Source organism: Thermobia domestica, chromosome 11 (genome assembly GCF_964235325.1).
Source record: "Thermobia domestica chromosome 11, izTheDome1.hap1.1, whole genome shotgun sequence".
Lineage (NCBI taxonomy): Eukaryota > Metazoa > Arthropoda > Insecta > Zygentoma > Lepismatidae > Thermobia > Thermobia domestica.
Window position 1 is genome coordinate 36,427,354 of NC_137464.1, and position 25,020 is coordinate 36,452,373.

The window sequence follows — 25,020 nt, forward strand, 5'->3', positions numbered from 1 at the left end:
CTGGGTTTTCTTGTCCACCTAAACAAATGCTGAGTTTATAGCGTTTAAATTTAATTCAGATTCTCCTTGTCATCTTTTATTGTTCATGTTTCCCTTACTAAATAATCTCATTGAATACTTGCGCTTTGTTTTTTAGCCCATTGATTTACCTGGGGAATTGGACCGCGGTTGATCAGTGGTAGAGCGTTCGCCTCTGGTGCGTCGAGTCCCTGGTTCGATCCCAGGGAGCGCCAGGTGAGCTTTGCGGTGGACAAACACCTTATGCGTGGTTTTTTTAGGTGTTCTCCCGTTTCCTTCCATTTTCTTCATTCCGCTATTTCATTAATTTCTCATCATCACCGTCACCTTTAGCCTAGACGACATAACCGTGGGATGTAAAATTGAAGGAATTCATTTTATCTGAGGAATTATGTTTGTTTTCTTTGAAATGAACTGGAATTCTAATAATTGTTTTTTTCTTGTTCTTCAATTCTATTGAAGTATCCCTTACTTCGTTAAAATTAGTTTTCGTTAAATATAATGTTAATATTTAATAATCAAATTTCAGTGTAAGTAATATTAAATTTATAAATAATACAAATCGTGTAAAAAAAAAAATCTAGGCTTGAAAAAGTCGGTATAATACCACATCATTAAAATTGTAGTTCGTTAAAAAAATAAAAGAATTCCCCATATAAAACAGTGGGCTAATAGTACTCGACGTCATTAATGAAATAGTAAAAATAATTATGTGACAAAATTTGTCATTATCTTGATACGGCATGTAAGCAATTGTTTATTATCGTTACACTTGAAGAAAATAAGTGAAAGTGAATAATAGAAATTGTATTCTTTAATTAGGAGATTGTTGATGCCGAAGTGAAAGTTTTGCTGTCATTGAAGCAAGAGTTTAAAACAGCTACAGGACTTGACTGGAAGCCTGGCGTTCAAGTTCCAACAGCAGCGCCAGTTCCTGCTGAAAAGACTGATACAAATGCAGAACAATTGAACGCAAAAATCGTAGAACAAGGAAATAAAGTGCGGCAGCTGAAATCCGATAAGGCAGCGAAAGTAAGTATATCTAATATTTGATGGTAGTCATAGTTTTTAATACATTATTCATTGTTCATTGTAGAGGAACATTCACAGAAACTAAGCTGTATAGGCACGTACTTGAGAAGAAGATGGAGACGCTGTTTTCTGAAAATTGTGATTTGTTCCATGTTCTTCCATTTGTGTTTAGTAATGTAATCTTCGAGCGTTCATCATAATATAGAAAGCCTGTTGTACCTGAAGGTAACATTTTTGATACATCTTGTAAGAAATGTTTGAAAAGAGCAAAGAATATGACTTATTTAAATTTAATTTTATTTTTTATTGCACTTCTGCAGTAAGTACAAGAGTGTTTTATTAGATTTTATTGTAAGATTTTATTAAAGGGTGCTATTTGTAGCATAACTGTACTGAAAATGGTGAGCTATTGTACTTCTCATAGTGCACAAGTCATAAAGCCAGTAGCGAAATGATGTTATTAAAAATGTCATTTTTAACATCATAGGTTAAACGGTATGATTTATGTAAATGTAATGAAAAAGAATACTACGTTTAGTTTTGTACTACATGGAACATCAAATAAAACTGACTTTGTGGTGCACATTCGTAATGAGAAATAAATGAATAAAAATAGCTTAACTCGTCGTCGTCAATAATTTTCGAATTGGTATATGTAATTCCTCGAAGTGAAAGGAAGAGACAGGATAAAACAAATAAGAATCGCAAGTAAAATAAGAAATTAAGAATAGCATTTACAACAAATTGTCAAATTACAAACAAACGAGCCGTATCTTATTTGCTTTGTTGCTGAATGAATGAATAAATAAATAAATAAAAACTTTAGTTTGAGATAACTAAAAAGCAAATTAATATTTCAAATAACGTACGCAGTTTTAACTTGAATGTGAAAAAAAAAAAAAATGTAAAACAAAAGGTAATAATAAAATTTAGCGACCTATACTATAAGAATTATCTATTTTGACCATACAGCTAGTCTTTAGAATATGTCTTTATATGTATTTATTTTTGACACGGTGAACAAATGGGGATAATCGATTAAGGGGACATAAAATTCGATCTATTAAGACTTTTTAGTCTTAATACCGTGCGTATGTTCACATATAATTCCATATCGCGTAGACCGAATATATATATTTGGTTACGCATGTTTTCTAAGCCGACCCATTTTGTAGGAAGTTAGTGCCTTACCGTCAGTTTAGATATCTAACTAGTGAGACTTACGAAAAAAATAGAAAAATTAAACTGACATTTGTCAAGGAAATAGTTAAACTGTTTCAGGGAAAACAGTTTACAGAAATCTGTAGGAACCCTATTGTCTAGTACAAAACTTCGACTTTTGTATATATAAAAGCATCCCAAGAACAGAGTCTGTCTCTATATGTCTATTCTTATTCTTCTGTTGAAACCAGAAGCCCTTATCCCGTTATTGAAACCGAAAGTGATAGATCTTCCGGTTGAAAAGTATTCAAAATACTTTGCGACATTTCAGACCCGTAGCCAGGGAGAGGCTAGAGCGGGCGATATTCACCGTAATTATTTATTGCCTCCTCTAAAACAAAACGTTGTAGAGAAGTTTTGAATTGACTCAAAAATAATTATGAAATTCTTGCAGTTTTATGTACCAAATTGCATTGAATTAGCATGTTTTACTCATTTTTGTGTAAAATGATGTGTGATGCATTTAACAAAGAAGCATATCTTTTATTGGCGTTTTCTTATTTTAGAAATTAAACTCGGGAACTCTGTTATTGCACCATGATAAGCATTAAAGACGTGAAATCAGATACACTGCCAAAGAATAGTTGCATCAAGATCCATAACATAAATTGAGAGCAGGCCCGTAGCAAGAGAATGACTATGGAAGCTTATTATTCACTGCATCCACCGTTAGTTTCTCGCCCTGAAACTTTCAGCTATTGGCTAAACGTATCTTCGAAAAAACAAGCAGTTAAGAATGTGAAGTGAAAAGGATTTATTGCCCTGTTACATAGTTCATAAATAACAAATAAAGAAACAGTTTTGTTGTGTTCCTTGTTGTATGTCAGTGTCCCCTTTAAGAAATCGAACTGAGGACATTATAAAGAAATATATCGAGAATAGTGGTTAGTATGTGAAGTGGTTACATAAAGGTGGAGTGTTATCTTTTATTTCCCACTGTCTACACTCTTTGTCTTTTTCAAGAGAATTTCAGGTCATTACTTTGAAGTTTGAGTTGTCTAACGTATCTACTTTCCTTTGCAGGACATAATTGATAAGGAAGTGAAGATCCTTCTCAGTTTAAAAAATGATTTCAAAGCAGCAACTGGAATAGATTGGAAACCAGGAGTAAGTGTTCCCAAATCGGAAACAGTTACACAGCCAACGTCAGGAGCACCGAAAAGTGCAGACGAGTTGAATGCGAAAATCGTTGAACAGGGAAATAAAGTGCGAGCACTGAAAGCCGAAAAAGTTCCCAAAAACGCAGTCGACGCAGAAGTAAAAGTATTGCTAGCTTTGAAAGAAGAGTATAAATCTGCAACTGGTCAGGTGTGGAGTCCAACCAGTTCCAAACAGCCAGCTGCTGGAGATTCTTCATCTGTCACAATGCCAGTCGAAGCAGCCAACGAATCGAGTGACCCTGTGGCTCTGAAAGTGAAAATAGATGATCAGGGTAACAGAGTAAGGCAACTCAAGTCATCTGGAGCCCCAAAGGTATGAAAAAGTTGTTTTTAGTTTATTAAATTAGTATGCGTCTAGAAAGTCAATATATATTTTTTTTTCCTTATACAGATTGAATATAAAATATGGCACGTAGAGTATAGCAAGATATAGTGCAGACAAAAATAAAGAAGAGAAATCCAATCAACAGGAGTCTGTTGATGCTTTGTTTAGAAGTTACGACTTCTGAAAAATTGTTGGAATGTTTCTTTTTTTTTCTTTTTTCTTTCTTTCTTTCTTTTTTTTTTTTTTTAATTCTGAAACTATCACACGTAATGATATAACGATAGATAATATAGAAAAGTATAACCTTAGAATTATTTGAAATAGAAATCATTGTGCTCTTTGATTTTTAGTAAGGTGACTTTATAACGGAAAATGAAGACTCAATTGAGTAGTTCAAGGGGGAATAATTGCATTGCAGTTACTCAGTTCGTTACACAAGACCCACTCGGCCATGATTTCTGTAAAGTACTTTCTATCACTGTTCATTTGACGTCGATCAAAATCGATACATAGAATAGGTTGAGATATATATATTTTCTTTAAAATCTGAAATGAGTCATTTTGTGTGCTTTGGTATAGTATATTTTGCATATCGTCGCTGCACCTCAAAAAACTGCTATATGCAGAACTGATAAGTTTTCAGGAAAAACATAAAGCTTGTATTCTCATTATTTACATTATTAACAAATGCCATTTTTTTGTTCCCTTGTTACAAGAAAACTATTACGAATTGAGGTACAGGAATAAAAGAAAAGACGCGTAGTAGTTTGTAATTCATTTTCGACGGAAATATCACATAGCAGTTTTTCAAGGCGTAGCGACGTCTTTACAATGATATAACAAATTTCACTACGGAAAAATTTAACAAGATTTCATCATTTGGTTACTGTATGATTATCATATGTAAGATAAATAGGTGAATATTTAGTTGAGAAACTTAAGATCTACACTTAAACAAGCAGAATTGATCGGTTACGTAGGACATATTCTTAAGCAGCACATTTCTTGATAGTAAAATCAAGAAATGAAATGGAACTTCTAGTTTTCGTCCCCCATTTATGCTCTTTAGACTAAAAGGTACGGATGATTAATGAAAATGAATTATTGTGGAAGAATGAGAGAAATAAAAATGTGGGAGGAAACGGAAGAATCCCGGAAAACCCTCTTAATACGATATTGTCCACCACAGATCCCATGGTCTGGGACCGAACCAGGTATTCTTCGTACACTAACGCTCTACCACGGAGCTAATGTATCTAAAAGAACTGGGCATTAACTTGATAAATGAAATTTGTTGTAAATTACTTTTATTCTTGAAGTCTATTTTTATTGTGTTCAAGCTGGGTTAAACAATATTGTTTATGTTGTAATTAACGGAAAGTATTATTTACTTGTTTGTAGGAAGAAGTAGATAAAGAAGTAAGCATTCTCTTGCAATTAAAGTCAAAGTACAAGGATCTAACAGGTGAAGATCTTACATCAGGAAAACAATCGAAGAAGGAAAGTCGAAAGAGTACTAAAAGCAAAACACCCCCAAAAGAAAAAGAAACACCTACGAAGGAACAAGAAGCACAGGTGAGTTTAGAAATCTTGATATTTCTTAACACAAGTTTTCAAAGGGAAGAATGTAAATGTTTTCTTTAGGTCTTCATTTTTCTTAAATATTGGAGATAGTTTTCTATTGCAATACGTTTAGTAGTTGAGAAATATTTATGAGTGGATAGCGATAACATCCTTCTTTTGTTTAATATGGGATAGAACAAGATTATTCATAAAATTACAAATAAAATATCAAAATCAAAAGTGAATTAATGTTTCCTTTTAAATCCATGCTTAACGAGCATAATTTGCTTGACTTCAGCGTAATTAGCATTTCGAGGTTACAGGAGACGTGATCTACTGCTGAAACTGGAATCCGAACCTGAAATCACATATATAAAAAACACACCTGTTAGTATCTGGGTATAAAGGAGCACTACAGTGATAGATTTTTAAGGTGTCCTTTCCAACCATGAGCATCAAGAAGAACATAACAGCGTATGTTACTTCACAAAATAATCCGACACCATCTTGTGTTTATGAATCAATTCGGGAGTGGGAAGGGTCATACACTGGGGTGACGAAAAGAAATGTTTACACAGAAATTATTTAAGCCTTTCAGTACGTTCAAAGGAGTTTCAGCATCTAATTACAAAGATTGGTTATTAAAAACGACAAGACCAAACATTGGTAGATAAGTGTTTGAGCAGTTTTATTAAAAAACAGTTTGGGACATTTCCACTTAACCATAATTTCATTGTCTGTATTAAAGAGAACGATTAATGTGTTTAACCCCAGTCTTCATACATTCTGTACTGTATCACTTTGTAGAAGAAATACCAGCTTTCATTTGTCTTTTACTGTTTTATCATTTGTATCTTAAATCATTAATATCACCCTGTATCGAAGTTGTAACCTTTATTTTCTTGAAGATAAAACTAAGGGTTCTCAGTTTGAGTGTTTAGATGTTACTAAAAAAAACTTGAAAGCGAACATCATTAAGATATTTCTACAACAGGATTAATTTATTACAATTATTGAAGCAGCTTTTATGTATTCCGAAGACGTATATACGTATCTAAAAAAGTGATCCTAGACATAATTTTGCAATCACATTATTCTGGTAGGGTTGTGTATATTCATTTTTATATTTTTATGAAGTATGCAAGGTTATCTTTTGTCATTAAATATGTAGATTATCTTTTTTTAGTATACACCTATATCAGTGTTCACGTACTTTCAGATTAGTTGTAAAGGAAAGGGCCACACCAAGTTCTAAATGGAAGTAATTACCTTCTCTGCCGACGTATAAGACGAAGTTTTTTTTTTTTCCCTTTCAGAAAGAAAAAAAAATGGAATGCGTCTTACTCGCCGATACAAAGATTTTAATTATTGCGGTTTCAATAAGTTTGTACTGTTGTGTGTTGTTTGATGCTTTACTTGCGTACGATATACAACAGCAGTCCATTGACGTATAATTCAGTGACTCATATAGTTTGCATAAATCACTGAATTGAGCTTCCCCATGGCTAAGCGGTTGACGTACACACCTTTGGGGTGGAAGACCCGCATTCGATTCCCAGTGAAAACTCATGTAGTTCGGATTCCACGTTAAGCTATAGGTCCACGTCTCATATATCCTCACTGCTGAAAGGGATACTACAACTTAAAATCAAATCAATCGCTCAATTTAAAAACTCACTCTGGACTCGCGCTTTAGACGTTCCCAGACTCGCGTGCAATTCTGCATGTAGTTAAGGATTGGTAACTTCTTGCTAAAATATCACTAAATAATAATAATAAATAAAATAAATAACCAGAGTGCTCCAAGAGCATTGCCAGAACGAACTTGAAAAGAATTATTTTTTATTATTAACTTCGACAGGCTTTATACCAGTTGTTCTATGTGCTTATTATTACACTCATTAAACCATTCTTGTAATATATCTATCCATTTACAATTTCCTTGAGTACTAAATTTTTTCCACATGTTTCATTTGAGAGTTCTACGATATGTTATTTTACGAAAACAACAAACATTACAAATAGATTTTGCAGATATGCAAAATATTGCAAAGTATAATAATAATTACAAATATATATTATGTTGTATTGATATTTTTTCACGATATGGATATTGTGTTTCGTTAAAACAAAGAAAGGTCCTGAAATTCTAAAAACAATAACAAAAATTAAAAAAAAAATTAAAGTTTCTCTTGATTAACATACAAACAGATTTAGGAGGTGAATTTTATAATCAATATGTAAAACGGCTGTTTAAAATATGAAATTAATCATTACACTGCTCAAAATCGAAAAATTCGCAAAATATCATCTCTGTAAGACTTACTGTTTCCGAGATCGGGCTCCTTAAATCTCGCGAAATCCGAACTTTTTGGGCCAATATCTGGAGAACGGTAGCCAGTTGGCCTGTGACTACCGGTGCTATTTGATACCAAAATGTTCACCATTGTCTTAGGTATTGATCAGCACCAATATGATCTCTCTATGACTTACGGTTCCCGAGATATGGCTCCTTAAATCTCCCGAAATCTGAACTTTTTGGGCCAATATCTCGAGAACGGTAAGAGTGACGCGAAAAGTTCCATCACTTTTTCAGATAGTTTTTGGTGCTCTATCGAATGGAGGGTTCAAAATTGAAAAATTTGCAAATAATAGACACACACACAGGCATAGATAATTCAGTAACGAACTTTTTAAGTTGAAAATATCCCATATGCAGTGAAATACTTTTTCCTCAAAACTGAATATAGAAAATAGGGATGCGTCTTATATGACAGCAAATATAAACTCACATGTTTACTTATTTCTTGAAAAAAGTTCAAGCTAACTTTCATTCTTGGTGTTGCTTCTTCCGAACTAAATTATTCCCGTAAAAACCTATGAGCGAAATCGTGAGTTAGATTGCCGGCAATGATGGTGATGAAAGAAATAGTGAAATGAAGAAAGTGGGAGGAAACGGGAGAACATGAGAAAATCCACGCAGACGGACTTTGCGAGACCTGGAATCGAACCATGGATCCCGTGCGCCAGAGGTTGCTCTACCTCTGAGCCACCGCCGACTCTCAATTAAATGTGTTGTTCAACTGTCAGAAAATCATATACTGTTCTTATTGAGTCTTATTGTTAAATACAGAAAACTCATGTAGTTCTTTCTTTCTAGGCCGATAAAGTAAAGAAACAGACTAGGCTTGGAATTGAAGTTAAAAAGGAAGAAAATTTGGCTGAATGGTATTCACAGGTAGGTCAACAATAATTAATGAAATTAGTTATTAAAAAATAAACTAGCGGTTTCTTTCAAACGTGGAAAATTAAAACATCTGATAGTCATGAAGTGTGGTGTTTCAGCACTTTCAAATATGTTTGGATGTTGAAAACAATGTTTTCAATTGTTTTCAATCTTAGGTACAAAGCATTCAAGAATTTCATTACGACGACCGCTCAGATAATTTTACAAGTGTTCTCCACACTGTTGAATAATACTGTTATGGCATTTTAATTAGCACAGCTGGAATCTGTAGTCTTCGGCGTAGAAAACATCTAACAATACAAATTCGAACCTGCACATTCTGAGTGAGGCAGGCTTGTGAGTTCAGTCTAGTTACAGAGGTTAAACGTGGATTTCGCTATGGAAAAACGTTCGATTTTAAATTTACGAGGAGTGTATCAACAGTACGTGCTGTTTACATATGACTCCGGTCATGTTCAGTATTTGGGTGAGACCTGCTCATCACTTTTCAACATGATCTCCTTTCATCTCCATAGACCGTCACAGTTTGTTCATCCAGCTTTCAAAGGCATCAGGAAAATATTTTTGGGATTTGTGTTTCAGATACTAGTATACGGGATTTCAGGTGGAACTTCTGGATAAAAATGTCTGATTTCCAGGAAATTGTTTAAGAAGCAGCCAGAATCCACTGAGAGCAAAATCTAGGGAATACAGTAGGTGTAGGAGAGATTCGATTGTTTCTGTTGTAGCTAGTCTAGGACGATCTCAGCTCTGTGTAGTGATGCATTGTCCCAGTGCAGGAGAAACTCTGAACTTTCAAGTTTTTATCAATTTTCTTGCAATCCAGGAAGCAATCTTTTCTCCAAAAGTTACTCTTGGTACTGCCCGTTGATCATATATCCTTTTGATACAGGATTAGTTTGAGGTGAGGAGAAATGTTTCCATTGTTTTGATTTCCGTTTTGTTTCGTGATTGAGCAGACGAATAAACGTTTTATCCACAGTAGTCACGGAGTCAAAACAATTGTCTATTGGTAATATTGTTACTTGTCCGCAGGCTACTGACAATTGTTTTATGGCACGTCTTCTTCATCTCGTCCAACTGTCTAGAGACTCGCCGTGAACTAATCTTTCTCAGCTTCAAGTAGTCAACCAATATGCATTTCCCAACGCCGTGCGAGAATCCTGTTAGGTTGAGGATGTCCTCCACAGTTCACCGCCCGTCCTCCATTACAAGGTTCTCAATATGGGCAATATTTTAAGGGATTGTTGGACAACTTGGGCGCCCAATTCTTAGCAAATCATTTGTTGATCCGCTCATTCCCGTAAATTCATGCACCCACTTCTGAACAGTATCATTTATAGATACACTGTCCCCGCACACATCCTTCAGCTGCTAATGAATCTTCACAGTCTTTTCATCTCATACAATGACAACTCGTTGTCCTTCACAGTAAAATCCATATCTCACATCAGTGTCCAAAAGGACTTCTTTTCAGCGGCATACCTGAAAAAAATTCAGCTTGGTACAGTCATACCTTCAATCTTGTGCAATTTCACTAAAAATGCTCTCACGCGTTTTAGATCTACATCAAAATGACATGTACTTTTGGTACGAATCTTGTACACACGTTACAAGCTAGGTGAACTAAGAAAATCCTTGAGGACTCTATGGGGAGTAAGTATAATTCCTTTGATACCGTTGCCAGATTCATTCGATCATTTCAGCACGGGAGGAAGAGTTTGAAAGATGATCCTCGCACTGATCGGCCTCGGAAAGTTCTGAACGAGAAAGAGAGAAATTCACAGGGGGAGGGGGAATCACATTACTGTGGAGATGTTGAAAGGACGTAATTAATATTTATAGCATTCATACGATACACCACCACCATTTGAATATGAGGAATATCTATTCAAAGTGGGTTACTTATTATCACTCATGAACAGAAGATGAGAAAGAAAGGATGGATTGTGTAATAAAATTGTTCACTGTTTTCATTAAATGGTGCAAAACGACTGACAGACGTATGTATAGGGGATGAAAGTTGATTATACTATTACATTGAGAACTGTTTGTAGTTGAGTGAAAATGATCGAAGTCCTGTTGTTTACGACAAGATTTCGGACCCCAAAAATGGCTTCATAACTCTTTTCAACTATAGTGGTGAGTGGTTGCAGTGCCTCAAAAGATTTGTGGGATACAGTTCTTTATATAGGTTTTGAAAGGCCACTTGTAAAACTTTCTCTAAATGATTTTTGTATAATGAATTCGATTGTTTGGTTAAAAATGCTACTTGTTATCCATCTTAATAATGTATCTGACATTTCTCTTCCACTGTTTTCAATATGTATGTAAGAAAATGTGCGTATATTTAGAATGTTTCTTTTACATACATATTTACAGGTGATAACTAAAGGTGAATTAATTGAATACCATGACGTCAGCGGGTGCTATATATTCCGACCCTGGGCATACTCCATTTGGGAAGCAATTAAAGACTGGCTGGATGCTGAAATAAAGAAACTCGGTGTTCAAAATTGTTACTTCCCTATTTTTGTGTCTCGTCGTGTGCTTGAAAAGGAAAAGACACATATTGCAGATTTCTCACCAGAGGTTGGTAATTTCAAATATTTATATTTTTTATTTATTTATGTATTTATTTATTTTAAATTTAATTTTTTTATTATTTATTTATTACAAACGATAAAATCTAAAAGACAATATCAGATTTTTCTGCTTCTTAGCTGTAGACATGAAATAAACCAGTTTACTCTCTTTGAGGTATTGTTCTCACTGTAATTTTTCTGTCTTGTCAATTATGACAATGTACAACAGGCGGTCAGAATTATATGGCGAGAAAAAAAAACAACCAAAAACACTAATCGTAAAATATCTGCAGTGACTTCTTAAACGAAGAATAGAAGTTAGGAAGGTCTTATTATATGTTGTCTTCAGAATTGATCAATTTTGTCGGTCAAATATTTTATTAACCTTATGAATTTTATTAAAGATTCAAAGGTAAAGGTAAGATAAAGGTTAAGAAGATGGATAAGAATTGAAGAAAAGTTAAGAACCTGGTAAACTTGTTACTTACAGTCCATGTATAGATTTGTCATCATCTGCTGTATAAAATCTTGTTTGTTGTGGGTAATGTCGTCATGATATGATATTTGAAAAACTAATATAACATTTTACATTTTTCATTGTACGTGTTAATTATTCGTTGATGTTCAATTATATAATATATATCATACGTGTTTTATTTATAGTTCGTGTTTTATATTTATTTTTATTGCTGAGTGTTCCATACAAGGAAAAATTTCGTTAGCGGGTAAGGTTGGGGAGTTGTGTGAAAGAAGAAAACGATACCTTTCTAAGAAACAAGGAGACACATACTTACCATTTTATATCGTATAAGCCTGAGAATTTCGAGAAGTAGAGGTTCTGACATCGTACATTTTCCTGAGACGGTACAGGCATGATGACAATCGGTTGATAATATTAGCAAGTTGTATTATATCTTACAGTTTATAAGTCTTTTTCACAAACCCCGACTACAAAATCAGAAACGAGTTTATAACACGGCACCCAAGCATTAGCTGAATAGAAAGTATAATTGGAATCCTCGTGGCTATCACTCTTGCTTTCGGTTTCGCTTAGTACCAGGTACGATGCATGAGGTAAACGCGTGAATAATAGTTGAATGATTCGGAGTTTAGAGTCCTGTTCAGCACCGAAATTTACGAGATGTGAACTTACAGCTTAATATTGGATCCGAACCATATGAGCTCCTACCGGAAATCGACCCTGGGTCACCCATGCCAAAGACGCGTGCGCTAACCATATAGCCATGGGGGAGTTCATCTGAATCTCACTTCAATAGTAGGTTCCGTCCTTCATAACTTGGACGCTGTATAACAACGTAATGCAGCAGTTACACAATTCAAAATATAATCACACAATACAAAGCACAATTGTTGCAGTTCAACATTGCTGAGCTTCATCATTCAGGTTTCTTTATCTTTGTAGACACCTCAAGGATATCATTATAAGAATTTTAGGAAGATACAAAAAATGGATCAAAAGATTGTGATCTTGGCAAATAACGAGTTTTTGGATCAAGGGCCACAAATTTTTTGATCGGCCCCTAAATCGAGTTTTCGTATTGTCTACAGTTTGGGTTTGGCTACACTGTATGTAGTTCTCCAGAAATAAGGCCTACAAGAAAATTTTTGATTGAAATATATTGGATCTTTTCATCCAAAAGAAGATTACAATCTTGGCCAATAATTAGTTTTCGAATCAGGGGTCACAAAATTTTTGAACGGCTCCTAAATCGAGTTTTCATATTTTCTACGGAATAAGCATATCATACTGAGTTAAGTGATGGGTTTGGCTACATATATATAGACCAAAGAAGATACGAGAAGATTGGTGGAAACGAGTGTATAAGATTTAGAGACAGATTGTACTTTAGCTACGGCCCTTCTAGAAACTAAGAAAATTATAGTACTACATTGTATATGTGGTAATGGTCACTCTACTTATAATGCTAGTTCAGCGTAACCGAATTTCAATGGTAAAGTTTCGCTGCATTGTCAGAAATTAAACCTATATGGAGATACTAACGTTTCAGTACTAGTTTTAGGACTAGATGTATGTTTTATCATATTGAGTTATGCGTTGTGCTTTACAGGTTGCTTGGGTAACAAAATCTGGTGATTCTGACCTCGCAGAACCTATTGCTATTCGTCCAACAAGTGAAACCGTTATGTATCCTGCGTATGCAAAGTGGGTGCAGTCACATAGAGATCTTCCAATAAAGTTAAATCAATGGAATAATGTTGTTGTAAGTATAATGATAAAAGTAGAGAGAACATGTATATATTGTCAAAAACATGTATATTGCGAACAAATCAAATTGTTTTGAGGCAAGAAGGGTTAAGACAACCAGTTTCACTGCCTTTTTCGATTTTGGTTGATTTTCTGAGTATGAATGTAGTTAACAAGTTCTTTTTACAACTTGTTAATATTACAGAACACAAATACTAATATAATTATAAAAATCACTTGCAAATACAAATGATGTTACTTGTAACTTGCCATGCACTGTTATAATTTGTGAAACATACAGTTGTAAATGAAATGTTTCTCAAGTTCTACAACAATACTACAAAATGTCTTTTAATTCTTTAAAATAAAAGTTCCTACTCTCTTGAGTTTTGTGGATCAAATCTGAAATGTTAGAATAAAATAAAAAGCAGTAGTATTTACTGTTAAGATACCATAAATCATCTCATATTTATATAATACATACCTCGTATTTATAAATCAATTTTATAGTTATTTACGTTTATATGATTGAGAAGGAATTGTCTTCTGAATGAAGTAATTAAAGAAAACAAGAGTGAGAGATGATTATTAAATTGATAAACTATACATATTGAAGTAAATAATTTTCACATCAAGACTAAGAGGTTGATGGGAGGAGATTAGAACATTTAGTCCACACCAAGAACGTATTAGTTAACAGGACAGTTGGTCTTGGTATGCGATTAAAGACAGGTGGCGTCTGACAGATAGCTGCACGTACTATAAACAAAACCAACCAGATACTTGTTCGCCAATTTAATCCTGGACCACCTACACGAAAGACGCAAGCGCTAGCAGACTATTTTTGTTGTCCTGTCAAGAGTGTGTATTGAATTATCGGAGTCCTGTATGTTATTTAGTCTTTTGTCAATTTGACTTCTTTTTCTGAATTTTCAGAGGTGGGAATTCAAGCATCCGCAACCTTTCCTTCGAACACGAGAATTTTTGTGGCAAGAGGGACATTCAGCGTTTGCCGATTACAAGGAAGCCGAAGAAGAAGTTTATGCTATATTAGGTATTTAATTGTGATATGGTAGTTTCAGTGGTTCCAAAAGAAATTTATTTTTAAATCTCATACATATGCTCAGTTGTTCTGTCTTTATATGCGTTTAATATGTGGTTTTCCTTTCTTCATGTCTATGTTTACAGTATTGCAAATGAAATTATTCGTATATCCATTTCCTCTTGTGAAGAGCTTTAATATTATAGAAGGTTGAATAGAGTAGCAAATAATAATAATGCTAATAGTAATATTCTATTTTCAATACACCGTGTAGTAGGTTATTATTTGGTCATTTACGTAACTATTTACTTAAGGGAAGTTTTCTTGAAATCTACAGAACAATAAGGGAAGAAGTACTTAAAATTAGTGCATATTACTATTAAATATATATTAATTGTAAATCTCACATTTGAATACTAGTAATATATCAAAACAAAAATATTTGCAGTTTTCCAGTATTGTGCTATAAAAAAAAAGTATGTATGTATAGTATGTTTGATAGAGGAAGTTTAATTAGTCTTTTTTTTTACCTAGTGTTTCGTTTTCTTTAGTGCTTTTGGTCAAGACTATAGATGTAATTAAAAATGGGGAAAATCATGAAAATTAGTTGTTAAAGTCGGCATTCCAGCAAATGAAATATTTCATATGCATGACTTAATTAACCATAAAATCTTATGATTTCTGAAACTGTTGATATGAGGCACGTTAACGTGTGTTCTGCAGTACCGATAATTTTCTGTATTAGGTTAGTTTTTAATATTTTCGTTGAAAGTCAATAGTTTTCATAGTTCTATTTGACTTTTTTAAAAACAATATCATGTTTGGTGAGAGTCCGCTAGCGTTATGTATAACATAATCTGTAAGCTAATGATTAGAATAACATTTCGAAGTCAGATTGTTTTGTCTCTTCGTTACAGATCTGTATGCCAAAATCTACACAGACTTGTTGGCAGTTCCTGTTGTCAAAGGAAGAAAGACTGAAAAAGAAAAATTTGCTGGCGGAGACTACACTACTACAGTAGAAGCTTTCATATCTGCCAGTGGGAGAGGCATTCAGGTGTGTCAATAGTATCTAGGTTGTTATTCAGTTGTATTCTGACCGCTAATATAAACATCGTGAATACATATTCAAATAAATAGTTGTGGATGTAAGTTCAACTTTAAAAATGACTTAATAACATCTGTCATTATTAATAATAATAAATACAGGGCGATTCTTTATAGGGTTTACAACTTCAATCTGTTATAATTCTTTATTGGAATATGGTTTATATTCTTGGTTTATATGTCATTATACTGCAAAACACTTCAAGTTTGACTCACGAAGTGAGTAGTTGCGGAGTTGACCACACGCGGCGCCATCGGTTAGTCGTTGAAAATGGAGACTTTCACTGGAGCGGAAAGAGCTAAGTGCGTGCTTTGGTTTGAAGAAACGAAGTCAGCAACGAGTATACAGCTTGAGTTTCGCACACAATACGGCAAGGAACCATTCAGCAGACCAACAGTGTACAAATGGCACCAGACTTTTGTTGAAACAGGTTGTTCTGTGCGACGCAAATGCTCCAGGGCGCTCACCCGTGACTGACGATGTGGTGGAAGCAGTTAGGGAGAGTTTTGTCCGCAGTCCTCGAAAATTTACACGACGTGCATCACAAGAAACTAGTATCCCTCAGACCACTATTTGGTGTGTATTGCTTAGATGTTTGCCCATGCAGCTATACAGACTGTGCTTGGTTCAAGCACTGAGTAAAGCGGATAAACATATCCGACATGAATTCTGTGTTACCATGTTGGATCGCATTAGTAGTGATGAGTCATTCTTGGACAATGTGGTATTCACTGATGAATCAACTTTTTACCTTTCCGACCAAGTTAATATACACAATTGTCGTATTTGGGACACGAAAAATCCACATGTGTACGTGGAGCTGGTTCGTGACAGCCCCAAAGTAAACGTGTTTTGCGCTGTTTCCAGAGCAAAGATGTATGGACCATTCTTCTTTGCTAGAGCACCATCACCGTCATCGCCTATCTTGATATGCTCCAGAACTTCCTTGTTCCACAGTTAGATGAAGATGACCACGATGGCCGCTTGTGGTGGCAACAAGATGGCGCCCCGCCGCACTACCTGATAGACGTAAAGGTATTTCTTGATCAGCGTTTCCCAGATAAGTGGATAGATCGTGGTGGACCAAATGCCTGGCTGCCACGGTCTCCAAATTACACACCACTTGACTTCTTTCTGTGGGGATTTGTGAAAGATAAGGTGTACACCCCTTTTCTACCTGATAATGTTAATGAACTGAAACATCGCATCACAACAGCCATTGCGGACGTTACCCCCGAAATGCTGGTAACTGTTTGGCAGGAAATTGACTATCGTTGGGATGTGTCTAGGATGACTGCAGGTGCACACATTGTGTCATAATGAATTTGTCACAAAAAACTTGAAGTGTTTTGCAGTATAATGACACATAAACCAAGTCTGTATGTGGTTCCAATAAAGAATTATAACTGAGTGAAGTTACAAACCCTATAAAGAATCACCCTGTATAACGGCTGTTCGATATTTAGAGAATAATCCTTTCTGTCGTCTTGTCTTTGTCTGCATAGTCTTTTTTTTTTCTTTTTTTTTAAAACTGTCACTGTTGCAAGCCTGTAACATGTGAAATTTTGTCAACTTACTATATAATAGTGTGTGTGTGAAAATAGAGCATTTGTGACAAGGATGGAAGGACCATCATCAGTCAATAATAAAAGGAAAGGAGAAAAGTTTAAAAAATAATCATTTATAAGAAAATCAGAAATCCTACCTCCTTGACTTCCGTTTACATAGAAACTTGTGTAGAGAGAGGTGAGGGAGTCGAGAGAATTACATAATAATTCCTCTTTGCCCGTACTTAAATGACGTACTGTTACTATGCTGTACTTCGTCTGCTCCGACGATATTCCTTAAATTTTAGAGCTTGGCTTTTTTTCTTCACTACTCGCACAATATTTACTTCAGTGGTTACTGGTCTTGAAGATCTTGAAATGTGGTTACATTTGATATCAGTCTGTTGCAGATAATTCAGAGCACTTATGATTATATTTTAAATTACATGTTGTGCCAATTCAGTTCTAGAATTAGTATATTTTCTATTATTTCATTGTAGCTCGTACATATTATACAATTTTCCCTTCTTTTAGGGAGGTACTTCCCACCACTTAGGACAGAATTTTTCAAAGATGTTCGAAATTGTGTATGAAGATCCAGAAACAAAAGAGAAGAAATTTGTTTATCAAAATTCGTGGGGTCTTACGACGAGGACAATAGGTTAGTATCCTAAAAAGAAAAATATTGGTTTCCAATGGGAGAATTGCTTAATTTTTTTTTTGAGATTTTATGTTAGCGAATAGTATATTTCTCTCTCTCTCTATCTAAGTCAGTTTATTTCTGTACTTATTTGTCAATACTAACTTTGAAAATTTTTGTTCATCCCTACATTAAAAAAAAAAAAAAAAAAAAAAAAAAAAAAAAAAAAAAAAAAAAAAAAAGATCCTTGATTGGTAAGTAGTTGACGTTTTCGTAATTGATTCAAGAAACTTGGTTTCAGTACCCTGCGAGAGGTCGGACTCAACATTAAACTATAGACCATGATTCATGCAAGCTTTGTGCTTTAAATAAATAAATAAATAAATAATAGTAATAATAATAATAATAATAATAATAAAAAACACGCTGACTTCAACAAACAACTTTATGTACGAAAGTTCCCGTTTTTCACGTCAAATGTTTCGCTTTTAGAAACTTGAACTTTATAAATGACGAGCATCACTAACGTATTTGCTGTAAGCTACTGTTAGTGTTAAATCATCATTATATCTACATCTCTGTATATAAGACATTTATGTGCTTAAAGAAAGTATAAAAGTTGTAGTTTTATCCTTTAAAACGGTGTTTGAATTGTGGCTTTCTCTATGAGATTAGTAAATTATTATACATTTCATTTAAAGTATTTTTGATCAAATTTCTCAATTTCTGTTTAACCTAGGTCCCTTAGATACATGACAAAAACTTTGAGTTTACTGTGCCTGTATAAATTTGAGCTCCCTAAGTAGATAATAAACCAGGTCTTTTATGTAACACGTATCTCATAGCGTTCATTAGTAAATTCTGGAATATCTAAATTAATTAATCTATTTCAGTATTCAGTGTCAAAATTTAACTTTTTTTTCCCTACTTTCTTACAGGAGTCATGATAATGATCCACGCGGACAATCAGGGATTGGTGCTTCCTCCAAGAGTGGCCAATATTCAGGTACGAAGATACAGATTCTACTGGGTCTCCATTGCATTATCCCTCTGATATTGTTTCTATCTGTCATTTAGTTGCCGTTTTATTACTCGAGAAGAAAATAATTTGTAAACTTCACAGATAACTAAAAGCAAATGAGTCATTTATGCATAATTGATTTTGTCGAATTAAAATAGGTTTAGAGCTCTCTTGTGACCAACTGGTGGTTCTCACTTTTGGTGCGGAATTAACCTAATTAGATCCGTGTTATTTGTTTACTTCCGATGTCTTAGTAAGCAGTAGCTTCACGTCTGGTATAGTCTCACTGGAAAGGGACGTTTAATTCCAAACCATAATTACGCATATCAATATGAGCTGTACGTTCTACGAGGTGTATAGCAGAAGTCTATGTTTCCAGTTTTTCTTTATGGAGTGAGAAGTGCTCTGCTACATTTCCACATAATCCTATTTATGCCAACACACCATCGCCGTTTTTTTTTCTTCTTCTTCTAGCTATGAAATACTTCTGAGAAATCATTTGTGGGTTGGATAGGGTGAGGGAGAATAGTAGCAGTTTCAGGGCACTTGTGAACATAAACGTGTACTTTGCACTGATTATTTAACTTTGAAAACAGAAAAATGTAGGTTCAAGAAATGGTGAGTAGTGGTTAGATGTTCTTACGCCGTTGAATTTAAAAAAAAAAAAAAAAAAAAAAAAAAAAAAAAAAAAAAAAGTCTAGCACAATTCTGGACTTACGAGGTGAGTAATCTATATATATAAAAGAGAACGTACAAAAATTTGTCCGCTCATCACGCTAATACGGCTGAACCAATTTCTTTCATTTTTGGGGGGTTATTAGGATTTGGACCCTAGATGGTTTTTATCATATCACTTTAATTTTTAATTACCAGTGTCTTGAGATAATTGACCATTCAAGTGTCCATAACGTACAAATCCTTTGTTATTAGTTCATCATAGGTAAAAATAAACGTATTTATATGCAACCCGCATGACCGTGTCACTCGGCAGGTTAACATAAATGACAGGCGATATACAGCGGAAAATAGCTTGAATCTTCTGTTTAAAATTTTTTAATTGATTTGCTTATTTTTACAGACACTTTTACAATATGCCAGCACCGGGATGACCGCAGCGAAGCGGGGCGGGTTAACATAAATGACAGGCGATATAATGTTAAGATTTACTGCAATCTTCTATGGTTTTTATCATATCACTTGAAAGCGAAAAAGTAAAAATTATCTAAGTAACAAAGTTTATTGCGTTCCGGGGTGACCGCAGCGAAGCGGGGTGAACGCTGCTAGTTATTCGATAAAGAGAAAATCTTGACTATGAGAAGTTTAACCAATGTTCCTGCACTGTAGGAAATTCGCTGATTTGAAACTGAATCTATGCCCCTGAACTTTGCTCTTTTGATACAGGATCAGCAAGAACTAAGCTCGTTTGGTCCTGAAAAATGCCATTCTTTCATTCTAAGGTTTCTGGATCTTTTTTGGTTATAGATAAAGAAAAGAGTTTTCCTTGTTTGGACTGATTACTTCTTACATGAATTGAAGATTGGAATCAAGGTTTTGTTCGTTGTGATCTCAATCTTTTTTATCAATTGCTCATTGATAACATGGTTCTTTGTCAGAAGATAAATTACCTAGCGGAAGCCACATACTTCCCATTCAGCTGTTGAGGAACTCGTCATGAAGACTTCGGTCAAATTAGGTAATTAGGATAAGGAATAAGACACAATTATTTTTATGTTTCTTTCAGTGATTTATAATTTAACACATATTTCGGAAGTTCCACCATCCCTTATTGAGAAGTGAAAGTACGATAGTTTGGTTGTTACCAAAAATGGAAGGAAATTGCTCACTCAGTATCTAAAATCTGTTAAAAAACAAGTAACTGAATGATACTGCTCAGACTCCTGTAGTCGTTTTTACAAAACTATATGAGTTTTATAGAATCGTGATTACTGCAGACAGAAACCACCACGGCATGTTATTTCTCCGCACTGAAATCATTACTTCACTGAATGTCAGATGCGGCTTTCGCTTACAAATGAACGTAGGAAAAATGGATCAAGTCTGAAGTTAATTCATGACATTATAATCTTTATAGTTCTTAAATGAGAGCAAAGCCATACGAACTTTTAATATGCACTTCTTACATACATTAAAGATATTGTATTTTAAATGTTAGTTAATTTTAATTAAATTAACTATGCACTCATATTTGAAGTTTTCCTTCTGTGGGTTATAATTATAAATATCTCTCTAATAGAAGTTAGTTGCGTTTACGTAATTTGAAAATTACATTTGTCTGATAAAAGAGTTATTGATTATAATTTATTTTAAATGGGTCTCAGTAAACGTGGTTATTGGAATCTCAGCTAATTTCTTATTTCATATAAATTCATTATATATACTGTGAATTACAGGTTGTTATTGTTCCATGTGGAATCACTGCCAACCTGTCAGAGAGTGATCGAAATCGTCTTCAGCAGTCTTGTGAACAACTTGAGAAAGAAATGTCAAATGCTGGATTAAGAGTGAAGGGTGATTACCGAGACAACTATTCACCAGGATGGAAGTTCAACCATTGGGAACTGAAGGTAATTTCTTTTAGTTTTATATTTCGTAAGTGTGTGCATGTAGAGACTATATAACTAAAGGAGATTTGAATTAAGTAATTGATTTCAATGGGAGATTGGTCAGCTTATATATGACATCGCTTTTCACATACTCGTGCTGATCCTTTGTTTAAATTATCTGATTTCGTATGCCTTTTTGTGACAGTTCATTATAGTATATGTTCTGTGTTTGTTATTAACTTCGCTTGCGTTTTTTATTCTGTATGCATTTCAAGCTATCTTGTTGTATTTTAAATCGAACATAGTCCGTTAGAGGAATAACTATATGACAAGGCATTTTACTGTTTTATTTTTCTTACTCTTAAATTTTATAGTTAAAATTGCTATAGAGAGAAAAAAAAAAGACTAATTTTGTCCATTAAATCTTGTGCAACAGGAAGAAAAACTGAAATCTTATCTAATTTTACAATAGGTTGAAATTTCAGTATTAGGAGACAGTTTTTGAAGGTTAGTCGCTGACATATTCAGCTAACCTTAACCAAAAGATTCGTTTCACCTTATTCTCTTTAAAGGTGTAGAAGAAGTATCTAGGTAAAATTCATGAATCATTGTGGTTTTCCGCCGGAATATCTGTGGCATAGCGCTCACTTGCGTAATTTTGGTCGTAGCTCCATCAAATTTCAGAGATCACTTTATCATCATTCTGTTCTTTTACTGTGTGGAATAGAGGCGTAGAACGTAAAAGCAAAAGTACTGATGCATTACAAGCAAAAAGCGAAGCTCCAAGGTTATATGAAACAGAAAAGGCTTGAAAAGCCCTTTAAAAAAATAAATAAAAAAAAAATGGTGATTATCCTTCATTATGTTCAGGGTTCTGTTTTCATGATGTCTGTTATTATTATTATTATTATTATTATTATTATTATTATTATTATTATTATTATTATTATTATTATTATTATTATTATTATTATTATTATTATTGATTATCAGCGTCTCTTTCGGCACCAAAGATACGGAACGTGGACCTACAACTTAATGATTGGTCTGAACCACACGAGCTTTCACTGGGAATCGAACCAGGATCTCTCGCGCTAGTTTGTTAATTCTATTGCAATAACATAATACGTTAAAGTTTCATCATATTGTTTACGCAAATTTTGTATAATAAAGAGTAATAAAAAATTCACATAGCTTGCGCCAGTGTTGTTTAATTTTATCCTTTGAGTTCCCTCGTGGCTAAGCGGTTAGCGTACGCGCCTTTGGCGTGGGAGACCTAAGTTTGTTTCCCAGCGGAAGCTCATGTGGTTCGGATTCCACATTAAGCTGTAGTTCCACGTCTCATATAGCCTCGCTGCTGAAAGAGACGCTAACTAAAATCAAATCAAATCAAAATTTTATCCTTTCCCTAATATTTCTCACCTTATGAAGATTAAATCGAGAATTGATTCACGTGTTAGTTTTGGTCTTTTCATCGCCAATATTGCACTGGATGCATTTCTAAAAATAGAGTGTAAAATTCCAGCAAACCTCGTTAATCAATTATAAAATGTACATTTTTTACTCTTATTAAGAATAATATCGAACAAAAGATGAATATCGAATTATTTACTATTCTTAATAAGAATACAAATGTGCATTTTATGATTAACGAGGTTTGCAGGAATTTTACATTGTATTTTTAGAAATGCATCCAGTGGAATATTGGTAAGGGAAAGAGCAATAACCAACATGTGAATTAATTCTCGGTTTAGTCTTCATAAGATGAAACTCTCCGATAAAACATGTAGGACCTAAAGGATATTAAGTGGAATATTGGGGAAAGGATTACATTAAACATTTGCGCAAGGTACGTGAATTTCTTGAAAGTTTTTAATTATATGTGTTCCTGTTGACCAAAGAATCGCTAATGATGTATATCAAAGAGCATGAATATATGATGAATGTGCTCATTTCGTCACTACCACTGAAGCGACTGAATACTAACAGGAATGCGAGTATAAATCTTCTAATACAGTATCTAATACTTTTACTTGTTTTTCTTATAAATGTGTGGTTTGCTCCTTATTGATAGCAATAGTAATTAGCATTGGCTGTCAGTTTTACTGTTAATACTGTGATGTTACATTACATTAAATTCCTCAGATTCTTAAGATTTTTGAATTTGAATACTTTTGAGCATTAATTAACCAATATTTATACACGACTTGGCGATTTGTAACATTATTAGAAAATTTTATTTTTGTGTTGCAGGGTGTGCCAATAAGAGTGGAGCTTGGGCCTAAAGATTTGGCACAGGAACAGTTCGTGGCTGTCCGTCGAGACACTGGTGAGAAAATAACATACAAGCGAAACTCGGCTGTGCAAGATGTCCAGAAATTGTTGGACACTATTCAACAAAGCATGTTCACAAAGTAAGTTGTTTTTTTTAAGTATGGATGTATACTTCACTTTGCTTCGCTTGGAAGCTTCAGGTTTATCATACTGCAAAACTACATTGTTTTGAAAACATATAAGTTATTGAATTCGGCGAGTTATGAATTTCATGCAGTCTTATTGTTTTATTCGCAAATTTTTCAAAATCAAAGTTACAAATTAAATAAAACGGGTTTGACAACGATACTGTAATTGTTATATTTGAGGAAAGAAAAAAATATGTGTAACTGAGAATATTGTTCTGCAAAACTTAAATATAGTTATAGGGGAGCCAGCAAGAGGTCTCTGACAGCCCGCAGCAGCGTTGCCACTACTCACGTGTTAAGGTTTTTTCGGTGCGTCTATAATTGCAATTTAATTAATGACGTAAGGTAGAGTGACCGTAGTTGGTAATACTAGCACCAATGTAGGGGCTGCATTTTCTTTCTGTATGTGGTAAAAAACCTCAGAGACCATCTCTTGTTGGCCCTGCTATAGTACTGTATTAATTGGCTCAATATATTCATCTGGATGTAATTTTGATGATCTATCCAATATGAAAATTAATTTTTCTCAGCTAATTATAATTTCTCTCTAAAGAGTAAGCATGGATGCTTCACCGTATATATTAAATAAATTTCTTTACAGATATGGTATTGTGATTGGGTATATTTTTTCTTTCTTTTAAGCAAACGATCAGGACTTGGGGGTGTGAGGCAGCCTAAGTTATTGCTACTAAATCCGTTCCGATTAATATAAAGAATATACAGTACAACGTTTTGATTAGTGAACTGTTTTGAGCGATGTTGAGAGTACGAAAGAAATTGACGTTCTAGATTCCAGTACTATAAGAGGAATACTATAACATTTCATCACTAAGGCGATGTTCTAAGATTTGAATTTTACGTGGCATTCGAACTGCATATATATCCCCAAATATAGCACAGGTACTCAATACCGTTAAAAATGTTGTTACTTTCTCAGATATTGATTCGTTTACTCCAGTGTAAAACGACAATGGCTTTATTAGGATAGTTGTTGAAAAAAATACATTGCTAATATTTTTTCAATTGCTAACAGTTTTATTTGAGAGAAAAATAATGTGTTTCTGATCCATCAAAACAATTAAATATTGGATTACTATTACCCAAGTCAATGAGAGTGAAAAGAAAGAAATTAAGAATATATACCGCAGAATTAGCAATAAATGGGCGTTTGTTAATACATGAAGGATAAGGGAAAAAAAGAAGGAATGTCACAAAACTGCATTTTCGAGAAAACATCGTTTTAATATAGAAAACCGTG

The 25,020-nt window shown here is 34.0% G+C and overlaps 1 protein-coding gene across 1 annotated transcript in view; it reads left to right on the plus strand.

The window, feature by feature from the left end:
• GluProRS (Glutamyl-prolyl-tRNA synthetase) overlaps positions 1–25,020 on the plus strand; it is a 121,089-nt gene that overhangs the window by 89,495 nt on the left and 6,574 nt on the right. The window contains exons 17-28 of the mRNA XM_081730373.1: positions 841–1,050; positions 3,295–3,744; positions 5,158–5,331; positions 8,480–8,557; positions 10,949–11,158; positions 13,242–13,394; positions 14,315–14,432; positions 15,338–15,477; positions 17,610–17,736; positions 18,654–18,721; positions 21,148–21,321; positions 23,554–23,714. Of these exons, the coding sequence (XP_081586499.1) occupies positions 841–1,050; positions 3,295–3,744; positions 5,158–5,331; positions 8,480–8,557; positions 10,949–11,158; positions 13,242–13,394; positions 14,315–14,432; positions 15,338–15,477; positions 17,610–17,736; positions 18,654–18,721; positions 21,148–21,321; positions 23,554–23,714 (2,063 nt within the window). The remainder of the gene's footprint in view (positions 1–840; positions 1,051–3,294; positions 3,745–5,157; positions 5,332–8,479; positions 8,558–10,948; positions 11,159–13,241; positions 13,395–14,314; positions 14,433–15,337; positions 15,478–17,609; positions 17,737–18,653; positions 18,722–21,147; positions 21,322–23,553; positions 23,715–25,020) is intronic.